The 14605-nt window shown below is 51.9% G+C and overlaps 1 protein-coding gene across 8 annotated transcripts in view; it reads left to right on the plus strand.

The window, feature by feature from the left end:
- LOC113485713 (ankyrin repeat and fibronectin type-III domain-containing protein 1-like) overlaps positions 1-14605 on the plus strand; it is a 255680-nt gene that overhangs the window by 170290 nt on the left and 70785 nt on the right. For all 8 annotated transcript variants that reach the window (XM_026859096.1, XM_026859100.1, XM_026859099.1 and 5 more), the window contains one exon: positions 10893-10933. In XM_026859096.1, the coding sequence (XP_026714897.1) occupies positions 10893-10933 (41 nt within the window). The remainder of the gene's footprint in view (positions 1-10892; positions 10934-14605) is intronic.

The following is a 14605-nucleotide window of genomic DNA, read 5'->3' on the forward strand; positions in this document are numbered from 1 at the left end:
GTGGGGGTGGGGGTGGGCAGATGAAGACAGAGGGAGAAAACAAGGAAAATGCAGAGTTCTGTCTAAGCAAAGGTTGATTGGCTGGTTGGGCAGCAGCCAGGCTTGGAGTGGGACCAGCCGTGCTCAGTGGGGCAGGTCAAAAGAGTGGGGTGGTGAGTGGCAAGCCCACTAAGGGGCTTCTGGGGCCAGGGCCCTTAGACACTGCCTGAACTACTCTCCTGGAGACCCTCATCGTCGTGGTGCCCACTAGTCCCCCCAGATGCCTCAGGGGAATGGCCTTTCCTGGCCCGAGCTCCAGCCCGCAGTCCCTGTGTCCTGGGAGGCTGCAGCTGATTGAGCGGAGCATGCGACGAGGAGGGCACCCGCTCATTTGCTCCCCGCACTATAATTAGCTGGGTTGGCGGGCAGACCTGCTGTCAGGCTGCCTGACACCCAGCCAGGCTGCGGGGCCTGCGGTGCAGCATGTAAAGTACATGCTGGAGGACAGGGTGTAATTAACTGCAGGCCCTTAGAGCTGAGAGCTGACTACTCAGCTTCCAGCCTTTTTACTTGCCTTTTTTTTTTTTTCTTTCAGTGATGAAATACATAACTTCACCTATAAACCAGTATAAACATGTGTGAGCTGGTATACCTAAAGATTTAAAAAACCCAGAAATGTTTGAAAAGACCAGGCTGTGCATGAATGCAATGTTAAGAGCAGGCAGCTGACACCCCCCACCCCACCCCAAATGAGGCAAAATAAAAAAAAAACAGGTTCTAGCAGCAACATGAACTCAGCTGCGCTGCACCCCCTCTGTGTGCCGTGCTCGGGGCTTAACACTATAAATAGCAGCATATTCAGCTACATGTCTGGGCCCTGATTCTGCAAACACTTAAGCCCAAGCACAGCTCTTTCCTGACATGCTTAAAGTTGCAGTAATAGTTTGTAATAGTTTGCAGGCTGTAATCAAGAAAAAGAAGAAAAAAATGAAAAAGTTCAGGTAGAAAATAAAGCGTGTGCAGCACACTGTTGGTACTGGCTACTGATGAATGTACAGCGGGGTGTCTGCTGCTCCTCCCTTGCAGCTCCTGCGCCCTTACCTACCTAATTAAGGATTTGATTAATGAAAACACGGAGAGAAGGTGCCCACGCCTGTGTGTGCGTGTCACTCTGGATATTGTTGTTGAGCTGGAGGAGTTTACAAGCTCTGGTGGTTTTGCCAGCAATTTGACAAGTTCTTTCATCCAGAGAAGCTCCAATGAGCAGCAAGTGCATGGCTCGGTCTGTGCCAGCCCTCAGTACGGCGCGGGGAGGTCCTTCCAGAAAGGGAGACTTTTATAAAGAGGCTGTGCGTGCATGAATGTGTATATATGCATAAATTAATTTTTACAAGCATGTAGAAGTACAAGAGAAGTCGAGAAAACAAAGTTTCCTGGATGAGCTCTCGGTAAAGCAATGCTTTGAAGTTCAGGTCTGCCTTAGCGTGGTGTGAGCTGCAAGGAGTTGTGGGTGAGCAGCCCCCATTGGCGTGGGGAGCACGGCCTGGGGAAGGCAGGGGTGGGAGAAGGCTGGGGGAGATGCTGAGAGGGGGTGGAAAGGCAGAGGAAGAGACGGTGGCAGGGGAATGAAAGATGAGCGCAAATGGACTTGTTTATTGGGGGGTGTTGGCAGATGCTCATTAGCAGACTTGCTTTTCCTCCCAGTAGGAAGGCAGGCTCAGGGACAGAGCCTGTCCTCATTACTCCAGCCGATGAGGAACCCGAAACTAGTTGTGAGGGTTTGTGCTGTGGCCAGCCCAGTTGTGTGTGTTTAATTGCCAAGTGGAAGGAGACCAAGGGAGGAGGGGGGTCGCCGAGCACTGCTGGGGGGCGTCTGGTGGGTGGGGGGGCTGTGCTGATGCAGCTTGCAGCACAGGGGTTTGGCTCCCTCCCTCCTTGGCCCAACGTGCACGTGTGCCCAGATCTCTGCTCCTCTGTGCCATGCACCTGCAAGGGTGGGCTCCAAGGAGGAGGAAGAGGAAGCAGAATTTAATGATGTGGGGAAGTTTGGCACTGCTCTGGCTTGGCCCGGCCCTCATGACTGCAACCTGTCGGCAGGGCCAGGGTGAGCTGCTGAGACATGCTCTGGAGGGGCTGCTCACCAGAAGAACCCATCTCATCGCTTTCCTGGGGGTCAGATACAGCTTGGGTGAAAGATGAAGCCTGTATTCCAAAGAACCAGGTTTACATTTACATTTCAGCCCCTAGGAAAACACTGAGATTTCCCCTCCTGGATCCCAGGCATGAAGGTGGATGAGCAACCAGAGAAGAGCATTCAGCCTCTGGTAAGATGAGCTGGTGGAGTGTAGGTGCCCACCTGCTCGCAGGAGCCATCCTGGCATGGTGTTCTGGTGGGTTTGGGCTGGCATCTGAGCAAGACTGTGGTGTCAGGATGCCCAAGGGAGCTGGTGAAACATGGGACCTCTTCCTGGGTAGGTCCATGGTGTCTCCAGTGGGGAGAGATGCTTGGAGGACACCACGAGCCCCTCCAGCTCCCAGGTGTGGGTTGAGCTGCTCTGCTGGGGGGTGGCTGCAGGGCTTCATTCCTGTTCCCTGGATTACCTCAGTGTACCTCACGTGCATAGCCATGTTTCCCTTCTCCTTCCACCCTAAATGGTCTAAAAGCACATTTCTCTAGTTTTCAGCATGTTTTTCAACTTCCATTGGCCTCAAAGCCCAACTTGGATGAGTGTCAATGCCCTGTGTGCATGCACAGGGTCAGTGCTGTTTGCAGGCAAGTGTGATAGCTGGTTCAGGCTCCTGCTCCAGAGCTGGGCTGGGATGAGCTAGCCACTGAAGAATGAACATGTTAGAGCCATTGGCATCCTCCCCTGGCTGGGTCGGGTCTGTGGGGAATCACCCGCCCCCTCCTTGGAGCCTTTGTAGTTGAGGCAGAAGGAGGCAGGATCACGACAGCAAGAGGCTGGGGCTGGCATGTGCAGAAATTCTGGCGGCTCTCGCATCCCACTATGGTCCACCAGTGCTTCAGTTTTGCCAAAATGCCATTATCGGAGAGACTGAGGCCCTTTTCTGATTCCCAGTTGCATGTGCCCTCCTTTCCTCAAGCCAGCCCTTTCCAGCTCTCCATCCGGGCAGGCAGTCTGCTGCCTGGACCTGACTCTTCCCTTGCCACCAGATTTTGTTCTGCCCTGTGGCCTCTGTTCCTTAATCACCCCTGTACTTCAGCACTCAGGCAGGGATCTGCTCTCCAGCAAAGCTGGCCTTTGGCAGTGCAAAGCTGTGCTGAGCTGGGTGGCCTGGAGCTCCATCCCAGGTGTGAGCTGCTTTGCAGCCCTGCCGCATGGAAGGCAAGAGTTATCACTGTGATTTTTGTCTGAGCAATCCCGTTCATCTGGCCTGAAATGCAGGTTTTAGGATTTGAGGGTTCATCTGGCCTCAAATTCATGTTCTGGAGAGACTCAGGGCTGTATTAACCCAGGGTCCTGGCAGTGCCCAGAGGGGTACAGTGCTGGGGACAGGTCATGGTGTAAGGCAGGATGGGTGCTAAAGCCTGCGGAGGGGAGATGGTGTCTGCAGCGGAGGAGGCAGCACTCCCACAGCCCTTTGGTTTCTTGTCCAAACCTGTGCCAGAGGCAGGGGGCTGGAGGGAGACAGGAGTGCATGGCATGCCAAGCCTCGGGGTGCTCCAGGTAGGTCACCCCTTGCTCAGAGGGATGCTGCTAGCTGGGGTGGGGGGGTGACATCTCTTTCCTCTTCCTTCCAGACAACTCTCTCACATCCCAGGCTCTGAATTTTATTCCCCTTCCAACAGTCAGGCATCGGCTCCCAATTACTCATAATTGCAGCATGTTGCAGATACGTGGAGCTCGATGAACGGCTGCGCCTGTAAGCATGAGCTGCCAGGATCCAGGGGTGAGAAGCCGGGATGGAGGGAAGATGGGCTGGGCAGCCTCAGTCTCCTCCACTCTGTCCTGCCCTGGGGGCCAAGCACCTACTCCCGTGCCCAAAGCCCCTGGAATCTGCCCAGCCCAGCTTGGGAACCTGGCCTGGGGATGCTGCGGCTGCTGGGGCAGGCGCTGAGGTCCCGGCAGATGACCAGGCATGGATGGCAGGTTTGCAGCGTAACTGTTGTCGGCAATGGCCCACAATTTTGTTTTGCAGAATGCTCTTCTAGCATGGAAAAATAACTCATCCCTCGGTTTTTATCTCTTTTGTTTGTGTGGGCATTGATTACGCTGGGAGTTACTGAGCCAGATTTTATTGGAATGACTTAGAAAGCTGCCACCTGCAAGCAGCCACTTGTCTTTGGGGATTATTTTGGTGTAGTTTCTAAATAATTGCATGATGCTTCTTCAGCCTTGCTAATAACTTTGTTCTCACAGAGACACTGCCTAAAAAAGATGAGCTGAGATTATGCTTGGCAACATTTAGGAGAGGAAAAAGTGCAACAGGATTGATGTCTGCTGGCATGAATAAATAAATAGTACAATACCTCTGCCTTCCTTTCGTGAGCATCCTTGTTTCCAACCCTGTTATTTCCCCAGCTTGGCTGAATTTTGGAATTCAGAGTGGTCCTTTAAATCAGTGTCATCTTTTCAAATGTCTGCAATATGTTGTGCTAATTCTTATCATGGACCAGCAAGGCTGGCTCTGGAGATGAGCTGTCCTAGGGAAGCCTGCCTGGTAGCTTATATATGTTGTGTAACTTGGACTTTTTAAATATATGATTTAAATAACTTGCAAAATAGTTTACATAGTGCCTGAAATGTGAAATTAAGAGAATAATTTCAGGCACTCATGTTGGCTGAGATTCTCACAGGTTTGCAAAAACTTTGTGAAAATCATAGTTTGTGTTTTAAATAAAGAGACAAGCCCACAAATGTCTTGACATTTTGTACAAAATATAGTATGTGAAAGAAGCCTGTTTTGTAGCACCAAAGGGAGCTGGGTTGTTGTGTGCATGTCCCAGTGATTGCCCTGCCCTGGTGAGGAGGGTTGGGAAGGGCAGCACTGGGAATGCCACCGGTCCACTGGTTTTGATGCCAGTGTGCAAGCCCTGTGAATGGCCCAGATGCAGCTGCATTTTGCTCTACTAGTTTGGGAGGCTGCATTTTCACACCCCTGCAAAGGTGCTTTCTGAGAACCTGGGCATAGGTTCTTATAGCTAATAAATCCACTTTGGCCTCTCAGTTCATCTTGTTTCAGTGTAAAAGTACTGGGGAAGTTGGTGTCCTGTTGCCCTGCCTTTCCCTTATGGCATTTCTAAGGTGTTCCTGCGATGCTGTGCTTTCAGCGTTGATGTTGCACTTTTCTGCAAGAGCAGAAGAGCTCTGAGCATCGCACGGAGAGGTCCTTTTATCAAAACAAGGGCAGTGCAAACCTGGCTCAGGTATTCTTGTATGGGGAGAAGCAGAGGATAGAAGTGGCAATGACCTCAAGACAACAATTTCTTAATCATATTGGCAGGCAATCCCTGCTTCTTGGCAGGCTGCATCCTGGCACACAGGAGCTGTGGGCTTGGCGTCAGCGTCCCCTCCTGCTGCTGCCTCTGCTCGGGTGGTTGTTTCTTCTGCAGAGGAAAGAGATTAAAGACAGTCCCCGGCTGCATCCAAAAGGGCAGGCGCTCAGAAGGTGCTCAGAATGCACACACTCGGGGTAGTGAGGCCTTGCAGGCACTGTCACACTCTGAGAATGTCATCTGGGACAGCATCCTGGTGTCCCACCTTCCTCTCCTGGCCCTAGTGGCAGCAGGAGCATGAACACTGGAGGGGTGGAGGATGTAGCCTGGCAGCTTTTTGGTAGCTGCCTTGCCTGGTGCCACGTGCGAGGGTGTCAGGGTCTGCTCCTGCCCCTCCAGATGCCCCCATGCTGCTGGTCCCCATGGTCGCTTGTCTCCATGTCTTGGGAGGAAAGGGTGGAAATGGGCACAAGACTCACTTGAAGTATTTGCTTTAAAAATATAGGCTGATAAAAGTGACTCTCTCCATTATTTCATTAAGGGATTTAAAATGTGCTTCCTAAACCCTGAGTCATCAATGAAATGAGCAAGTGAGAAGCAGCGCAGCAGGTCGGGCTGGGAGGTGACTCACACTGCGGGGGGGCTTGAGCTTTGCAGGGGACTCTTTGAACTGGGGGATGCTCCACTCCCTCCCGGGATGACCAGGGTCTCCCCCAGCATCCTGAGCAGCCGCAGGTCTCTGGGAGACTGTGGGGCTACCAGATTTATTCTGGGACCCGAGCTATGCCACTGCAGCCATGCCTCTCTGGAGACCCCAGCTATACCTTGATGCACAGGAGCCACCAGCAGACAACTCTCCTGGAAGCCTGTAGATCAACCAACAACAGTGCACGCATTCAGGCTGGCATTTGATTTTTATTGTATACCTGCATAGTTAAAAGCCTCCAGATCCCATATCAGTTCAGGGGAAATTGATCTTTCCTCCCAGAAAATACCAGGTCACCTTTTACGCATTTTTGGGAGCTCTCTGGCTCTTTCAGTCCCCGGGCACAGGCAAGAGAAGAAAAGCCAGTCCCACCTCCCTGTAAGGCCAGAACAGTCCCCTCTGTGCCAGCCTCAATGGTTTATCTAGTCGGCTTTTTCAAACCCCTCAGAAACACTGCTCTATCCCTCCCACTGGAGTTGGTTCAAACTCTGTTCAAGCTCAGTGCCAGGACATTTTATCTAAGAGTCAGGCTGTGTGTTCCCTTTCCCTCACTCAGCTTCCTTATGTCCCATCCTTCGCTTGACCACTTTTCCATAATCTTCCCCTCTTGCGGGTGCTGGCTGAGACCATGGTACCTGGTGCAGTGGGACAGAGGCTCGTGGCACTGTCGCAGCCCACGCTGCTGCCTCAGGCAAGATGCTTCAGCTGCTTCCCCTTCATGCACCATGTTACATCAGGCAGCACCCATGCTCGGTCCTGCCTGCAGCCTCCCATCACCAGTTCCCGAAGTGCTTTCTCATTCCTATCTCCAAGCCATCGGTGAAGGCCAGCTCCCCTGCTTGGGAGGATCTTTCCAGGTGCTGCTCTGAGCTCTCTCAGTGCTCCTGGCTGGTTGTATCAGGTTGTTCTGATGTCCCTGCCCTTGGAAAAATGCCTTGGGCATTTTATTTTTACTACAGCAACATCTTATGGTGAACTGCTGCACATAGTCAGGCCAGTGTCAAGGTGCCCTGTGGTCTCAGGGAATCGCTGACTTCTCGCCTCCTTCCTCCTGCTGATGGCTCTGCACTGATTTACTTGCAGTTTTCACGGTGTCTTTGGTTTATCCTTTACCTGGTTTATTAACCACCTTGGTGGGTGGTCCCTGTCTATGGCTCCTGTTGTGACACCATGTGTGCCTGCACTCACTTCTTCCACTTTTTCATGAGGATCTTGCTTACAGAGAGTCAAAAACTTGTCTTTGCCTTAGGTCTTGCTGCTGGCCCTGACCACCTTCTCCTGCACAGGCATCACGTCTTCCAGCATCCAGCAAGGTCTCCTCCATTCACTAGTGATTCTTGTGGCCAAGTTACTTTCCTGCCACTCTCCTGGAGCCCTCTGGATCCACAGCCACCTTGGTTTTGTGTGTGCTTGGGAGAAAGAAATGCAGTGTCGTGGGGTGGACCTGTGAGACTTCACCTGACCACTGGGCATGGTCCCTTTCTTATCTGGGAAGGAGGCAAAGGGCTGCGCAGAGGCAGTATGGGGAAACTGAGGCATGGAGAGGGAAGAAATGTCTGAAGGCCATTGGAGTGATGGTAGAGCCAGGAGCTGATCCGTGGCTCCTGGCCTTGCTCCAGGCCCAATTCCCTGAACACATTGCTGGAATTCTGCTTTTCCTCCTCATTTGCTATTTCTTAATCAGCTTTAAAATCAGCTATTTTGGCTAATCATTGCTGCAATCACTCCACATTTTTTTTTCTCTCTGTGAAGTTAGTATCTCATTGTTTTATTCCAGATATCTTCAGAAAACCTCCTTAGTTTTCTGTGACTCTTAAAAAATAATTGCTTGATAAACTCACAGTAAACCCTTCTCTTAACATGCTTGTGTAGCTCATCCTACCAGCGGCTTGTGGCACACCCGGGCTGGTGACCCGCAGAGTGTGTGGCAGGGTGGGCAGTCTGTGGGTCCCGTGGGCACCTGCAGCCATGGCACGGTGTGGGCACAGAGCACGTGGCTTTGCTGGAGCTTCTCCACCTCCTGTTCTGCAAGAGCTGAACTGGAAGGTGATAACCTTTCTTTTCTCCAAGTTTCCACATGGTTTTCCCTTATTAGGGATTGATTTCAGAGATCGTCGCTTCCATCCTAGCAAAGACAAGTGGAGGTTAATGTTTGTGATACCCATGACTCTGTGAAAAGGCTGCTGCAGATTTTGTCGTCTCCTGTGCTGGGAATATTGATGATAGTAATAGCCCCCCCGGCATTTTAGAAATGTAGAAAAATGTCAGCATCATTTCCTGCTGCTATCAGTTATCAGAAAGGTCAGGTACTGTCTGGAGCTGGCTATGGGGTTGATGGGAACTTTTTCCCATGGACCTCAGCTGAGTCTGGGTGGGGGATCTGACTGTGGAGCATGCAGGTTTCCTCTGTATTGTTTCAATAGTGTTGAGAAAGCTGTTTGCTAGTGGCTTCTCCTTAAATATCAGCAGATCTGTGTGATCCCTGCTAGCGTGGGTAGCAGAAGGAACTGAATTTGTCATGACTTGTGAACCTTATTGCAACCAATCTATAGTTTGGGAACCAGCACCCTGGGTTTTAGGTGTCAAGTTTAAAGAAGTAAGGAAATACTTATGGGAATGCTGTGCCGGAGGGAATGGAGTATTCCAGCATGTGCTATGAGCTTGGAGGACAGGTCCCACCACTCAGGGCACTTGCTCTGTGCAGTTAGCTGTGCTCATTTCTTTGCTATTTCAGGAATGTACAGAGTGGTTGAGGAGATCTGGGGATCTCCTGGAGATCACCCAGTCCAACCCCCTGCTCAAAGCAGGGTCATCTACACTGGGTTCTCCTGGACACCCAGGGCCATGTCCAGTTGGGTTTTGAACGTCTTTTGGAAGGCTGGAGACTCCACCACCTCTCTGTGCCAACGTTGGGTTACCCCATTCTGGTGTCTGGCCACTGAGCCCGTGGGGCTTTTCTGTAGCTTCTTGCTGCTGTCGTGTCAGAGGAGGGGAAGCAGCGGGTAGAGCCATAGGGTGCTGCCATCTCTGGCTGGTGGGGATCGCTCAGAGCTTTGCACACCAACATGGGAATCGGCATGCGGGCAGATGAGATCTTCCCACCCCAAAGGGCTGCTCCTTGTGTGCTCCCAGCTCTACCCCAAGGCAGAGCTCAAGTGTGTGCCCGGGAGATGTGCAGGAGGGTGACACACATCCAGACCCATGTATCCCACCCTGCAGGTTTAGTTTCAGCCACCGCCAAACAACGGCCCCATCTTGCTGGCTTGGCCAGAGGAACCTTTTCGGGAGAAGTTTCGGTGACAGTGGATCCCTGCCTGCTTAAAAGCTGGGTCCCTCCTCTCCCCGCTTGATTTTCAGTCCCAGGGTAGGAGCACCCGGCAGCTTTGACCGGTGAGGGGGAGCACCAGTGGAGAGTGCCAGCAGAGCTCCTGCGCCCCTGATTAGCATTCGGCCCCGCTGCTCCTGCTGCTTTGGCGTTTGTGCTCGCCATTGCCTGGCAACCACGGAGCAAAACTACAACAGCAGCCCCAGAGCCCCAGTGTGCTTCCCGCAAGTGTTGGTGCACGCCGGCACACGTCTGCTGCCTGCACCGGGACAGGGACGGGGCGGATGGTGGGGCCACCCCACGCCGCTGCCCACTGTCCCCCATCCTGGAAAGGTACAAGGGCAAGGACCATCCCCAGGAGGAGGAGAAGGAGGAGAGGGCTCTGGCAGTGCGGCGGCTTTGCTGACACCCAGGTTTGGTGGATCTGTCTGTCTGTCTGCCCCGGCGCTGCTCTCCGTGAGCAGCATGCTATGTCGGGCACAGCCTGCCCCTCCATGTCCCTCCGTGGTGGGGGCCCTGCCGCACTCAGCAAGAGCGTGCCACGAGCAGGGCAGGGGGCCAGCCTCTGCCACGGCTTCCTATGAGACAAGGGCTGACGGGGGAGAGTCTTGGGCATATGTGGGTGTATATAGCCCCATCAGACAGCAGGGCAAGGCACGGCAGTGCACATGTGCTCTGTGCGTGTCATGCCCATGCCCTGCCTTGCACCTGAAGCAAGTTCTGTGGGATGCCTGTGGCCCCAAGGCTCCCTGTGAGGAGGCTCAGCCTGGCTGGGGTCTCCCAGGGGACCCCAGCACTCCAGCAGCCTGTGTTAGCATGCTCCCAGGCTTTTAGCAGACTGTGCTGTCAGTGGAGTTGGCAGAGCATGGGAACCTGAGTGTGCATCAGGCTGTCTCTGCTCCGAAAGCTTGCATGTCCTTGGGAATCTGATGCCGTTCTTCTTGGCAGAGGAATTTCATGGTCCTGCCCCCAGGGAGTGACTGTGGGCCCTGGGCTCAGTCCCCTGCCCTGCTGGAGGGTCTCTGCAGGCAGTGGTGGCTCAGTCCATCTGCCTACCCTGCACTTTGTCCACTTTACAGCTGGGCAGGCTTGAGAGGACACAAGTCACCTCCTGACACAAGGTGCCATGCTTCTGCAAGTGTTGGGAGAGACAGACATGCTTGAATACGTTGGGTTCAGACTTAATGCATTCCCACACCTCTGCTTTGACTTTATTTTTACATCCTTGGCTGCTGTGGTCTCTGCCTACAGTGTGTCCAGTGGCTGAAGATCCTAGCTGTCTGCCCTGTCCAGCCAGCCCACAAATACCCACCGGGCAGCAAAAAGTATAGGTGCATGCCTTTTCCTGCTCGCCACACATCTTCATCAATGATACTTGCTTGGCGAAGTGTTAAAGAAATACATCTGTCTTTTGTGTCTTGCAGAGCCTGGGGTCAGCGGACAAGAAGGACTTTTACCAGCCAAAGTAAGTGCCAGTAGCTGTGGTGAGTAATTGCATGGAAATTCCCAGTTGGTCCATATTATCGAGCAGCTCTGTGGCTTGCTAAGATTAGACATTTCAATGTACAAGAATAGCTGCTGCAATTACACAAGTGAGGATAACAGTGGCAGGGCTGTCAATCATTTTGGCTTCAGGGCATATGCAAATCATTAAATCGGGTCAGAAAGAATCATGACAGCTTGACTGAGCCTGAGGGACAGAGCGGGGACCTGGTGGCCAGGAGTGGGGGATGCAGGGATGACCTTTCCCACCTCTGGCTCCTTCTGCTCCAGGCTTGCACAGCTGAGCTGCTTTGGGGAATTGAAGGCTTTAGTTCTGTGTTGCAACGAGCTGATCTTGAAGCACATCTTCCTCAGCCCGTGCTTTGACGTTGATGCCTGTCATCTTCCATCCGTTGTGTTTTGTAAAACGCGGTGAGCCACAGGGGTGAAAGGAAAGGGAGAGGCTCTCTAGAGCCACTATATTCATGAACATGAACAAAGGATCTGCAAATCACCCTACTAACATAAGCAGTTGGTTACTTAGTGCGTGCCCTTGGCCATGGCTCTGAACTGGCTGCGACAGTCCACAGGCGAGTGAGCAAGAGCAGAACACTTACAGCTGTCAACCTCTAGACCCATATTAAAATGCAAGCAGAACTTGCACTCGCAGGCTGGTTATGTTGTTGCACCCAGCATTTGGAGAGCCTTGCCGCAGCATGGCACCTTTGAGGCAGGAGGATTGTCTCTGCTGCAAGGATGTGTCTGACAGTGTCATTTCTTGGTTAATGGCTAACTCGTAAGAAAATCCATGCTGAGAGGTTCGGTTCTGGCCCTGACCACTAAGCAGCTGTGTATTGTGCTGCTGAGCATGTTGCTTGTGGGACCTTGCCTTGCTCCTGCTTTGTTTAGGGAAGTGAACATCTTTATGTTAACACCTTTATTCCTCTGGAAAAAACACCATAGGTGGTTTTGAAGTTGTGGAACAGTGCTGTGACATGCAGGATTGTCAGAGAAGTGTGGTTTTGGAAAATTCAGAAGGAACTGAGTTGAGGAAATTTCTCCTCCAAAACTCACTGTGCTTCTGCACTTCCTATTTTTTGCTGCTTTCCAAAACTTTCCTGCAGAGCTGCTTCCCAGAGGTTTCTGAGCAGGCAGTGAGCACCAAGGCAGCATCCTAGTCCAAGTTGCTCTTAGCATCAGAGGAGGCATGTCCAAGGTGTCCCGGGGATGGCAGGCTGTGTCACTGAGCGCCTCACGGAGCTGCCTGCTCACTCTCTGTGGCGGAGAGTGCAAGTGTCGGGTGTGTGCGTGTACTTTAGTTATCTTCTGGTTCCTCTTCCTTTATGCCACCAAAAGTTTTTAAAACTCAATGCTCATCGCCTAGGTCTGTACTGAAAAGCCTGATTTCAGGGAACTCCTCTGCCTGCTCACCCCAAGGCAGTGCTGATCATCAGCTTTCCAAGACACTTGGCAGCTGAAGACTTGAAAATACAGCCAGAGCCATTTCCCAGGCTGTTTAATCCCGCATGGCTTTCTGGGAGATCAGAGGGATATCCCAGGAGGTTATGGAGTCATCGTGGATGCAACAACAAAATGAACACACATTTGGCAAAGGACTTATAATCATGCTTTTGTGACCTCTACCAACGGTCAACCAAGATTTCGGTGCTCCTTATCATAGTGCACTGTGTGCTTATGTAGAATGTGTGTTTTGACAAGCAGACTTACAAAAGATTGAAGCATCTCTAGTGTCCGTATTCCATCTGAAGCTTTTGTGAGACTCTAAGTAAGAGATTTGGAAGAAATACACCAAGAGCTCTTACTCTTTGGTTTTCCTGAAGGGTGGTTTTGGTGTTAGGCAGCAACAATTATAGTGCTACTTGTATAGCTCATCTCATCTGAAAAACCTTAAGTGGGAGAACGTGGGCTGCCCATCTCACTGAAGTTGCAGACCTATTGGGTCAGAGTGGTGGTTGCTGGTGAAAAAGGTGTCGTAGATACAGGGTGTCTTGTCAGTGCTGTCTTGTTCCTCTGTGCCATGAGGCTACGGGACCTCCATGGTTTGGCCAAACAACTTGTGATATCAGCTGTGACTTGGCTAATCATAATAGTGCAACTTAGGTTAATGCCCATCCTATTTACATCCCTCAGTGGCTGCTCTGGGGTTGTGACTGGTAGAGTTTGTGGCTGTGACGTTGCCCAGGTACCACTTCCCCCATCCGATCTGGCTTTTTGACCCACTGGCTGATGCGGGCACTGTGGCTGTTGCAGTCAGTCCTGCTTTCGCTGCCATAGCCTGTCTGCAAGGCTGGGCCAGGTGCTTTACAGAGGCCCTCAGCCTCTGGCAGGACTGCACCTGGCCTTTCTCAGCAGAGAAGTATCGCTGACAGCTGCCAGAGGTCTGATGAACCTGCTGAGGGCTCAGGAGAAGTCAGCACTTCTGCAGCAGCTCCAGAGACATGTTCTGTGAGCCCTGGTCAAGGCAGCAGTGAGCAGCCAAAGCACGGGTAGCAGCTGGTTCCAGAGCTGAGCTGAGCCATGATGGTTCAAGGCTGGTGATCTGGGAGAAGTCTGGCAGCAGATGGCTGGCCCTACAGCCCCCACATGCCAGAGCAAACATGACTGTGCCTCTGCTTTTCCTTTTCTGCACTTCAGAGGCAGCAGGTCATCCTGCCAACCAAACCCTCTGCACTGTGGGAGCAGGGTCAGAAGTCCTGCTCTTGGGTCGGTGGTTTGGGGCTCTCACAGCAGATGTAGGTTATAGAAAAAAAAAGAAAGAGACACATGCCAGAAATCTGAGCAAAGGGTTTTATCACCGCTTGTCCTGGGAGTGAATCTTGCTCCACTCCTGTCATGTTCAGAAGCTTTCTCTGATCAGATATCCTCCTCTACTCCCGAGTTTCAGGTTACATCTGAGTTTCCTTCTGTTACTCTAAGAGGTTCCTTCCTTTGTCGTGTCTTCCCTTCAGAAATGGAAATGCTGTTACTATGTTCCCTCACCCTATAGTTACTATTGGTCTATCTCAGCCAGCAGTAGAGTGTTTCCTAAGTGCCTGGAGTAGTCCAGTGCTCATCAAGGGTATGGAGAGGTCTACCCTCACCCACCAACCTTTGATGGCCTTTACCCTCTTCCCCTCTGCCCAGTCTCTCCAAGAGGTTTTAAGTTACAGATCTCCTGCTGGGTTGCCCCAATTGTAGTGAGTCAAGCACACAGGGAAGTGTAGTGAAGGTGGGCCTCCATTGCAGGAAGTCGGAGGTGCCCAGGATGGAGCCACCAGAGCTGAAATGATGTTGCTGCCTGCTCTGGGGGAGGCACTTTACTTCTGAGGGTTTCAGTGAGAGTGCTCATGGATGTTCCTGCAACAGCTGGCCCATGTCAGGAGTTGTGACTCCTGGCTTTTTGTGTCTGGGAGGTGCTGTTCTCTTTCCATGTTAAATGGAAGGATGCAGCCTGAGTCAAAAAGGCTGAAGCATTAATCTTAAAAAAAGTTATATCACTTGATAATGGAATGGGCTAGAGACCAGCTTAGAAAGAACAGGGACACAAAGACAGCTGAAATATCTGAGGGAAGAGCCTGGCATATTGGGAATGGCCACAAGTCCAGCAGAGAGCAAACATCTGCACAGGTTTCCTCACTTACACTGACTGCTCCAG

The sequence above is a fragment of the Athene cunicularia genome, assembly GCF_003259725.1.
Source record: "Athene cunicularia isolate RWA chromosome 14 unlocalized genomic scaffold, athCun1 chr14_part1, whole genome shotgun sequence".
NCBI classification, from domain to species: Eukaryota; Metazoa; Chordata; class Aves; order Strigiformes; family Strigidae; genus Athene; species Athene cunicularia.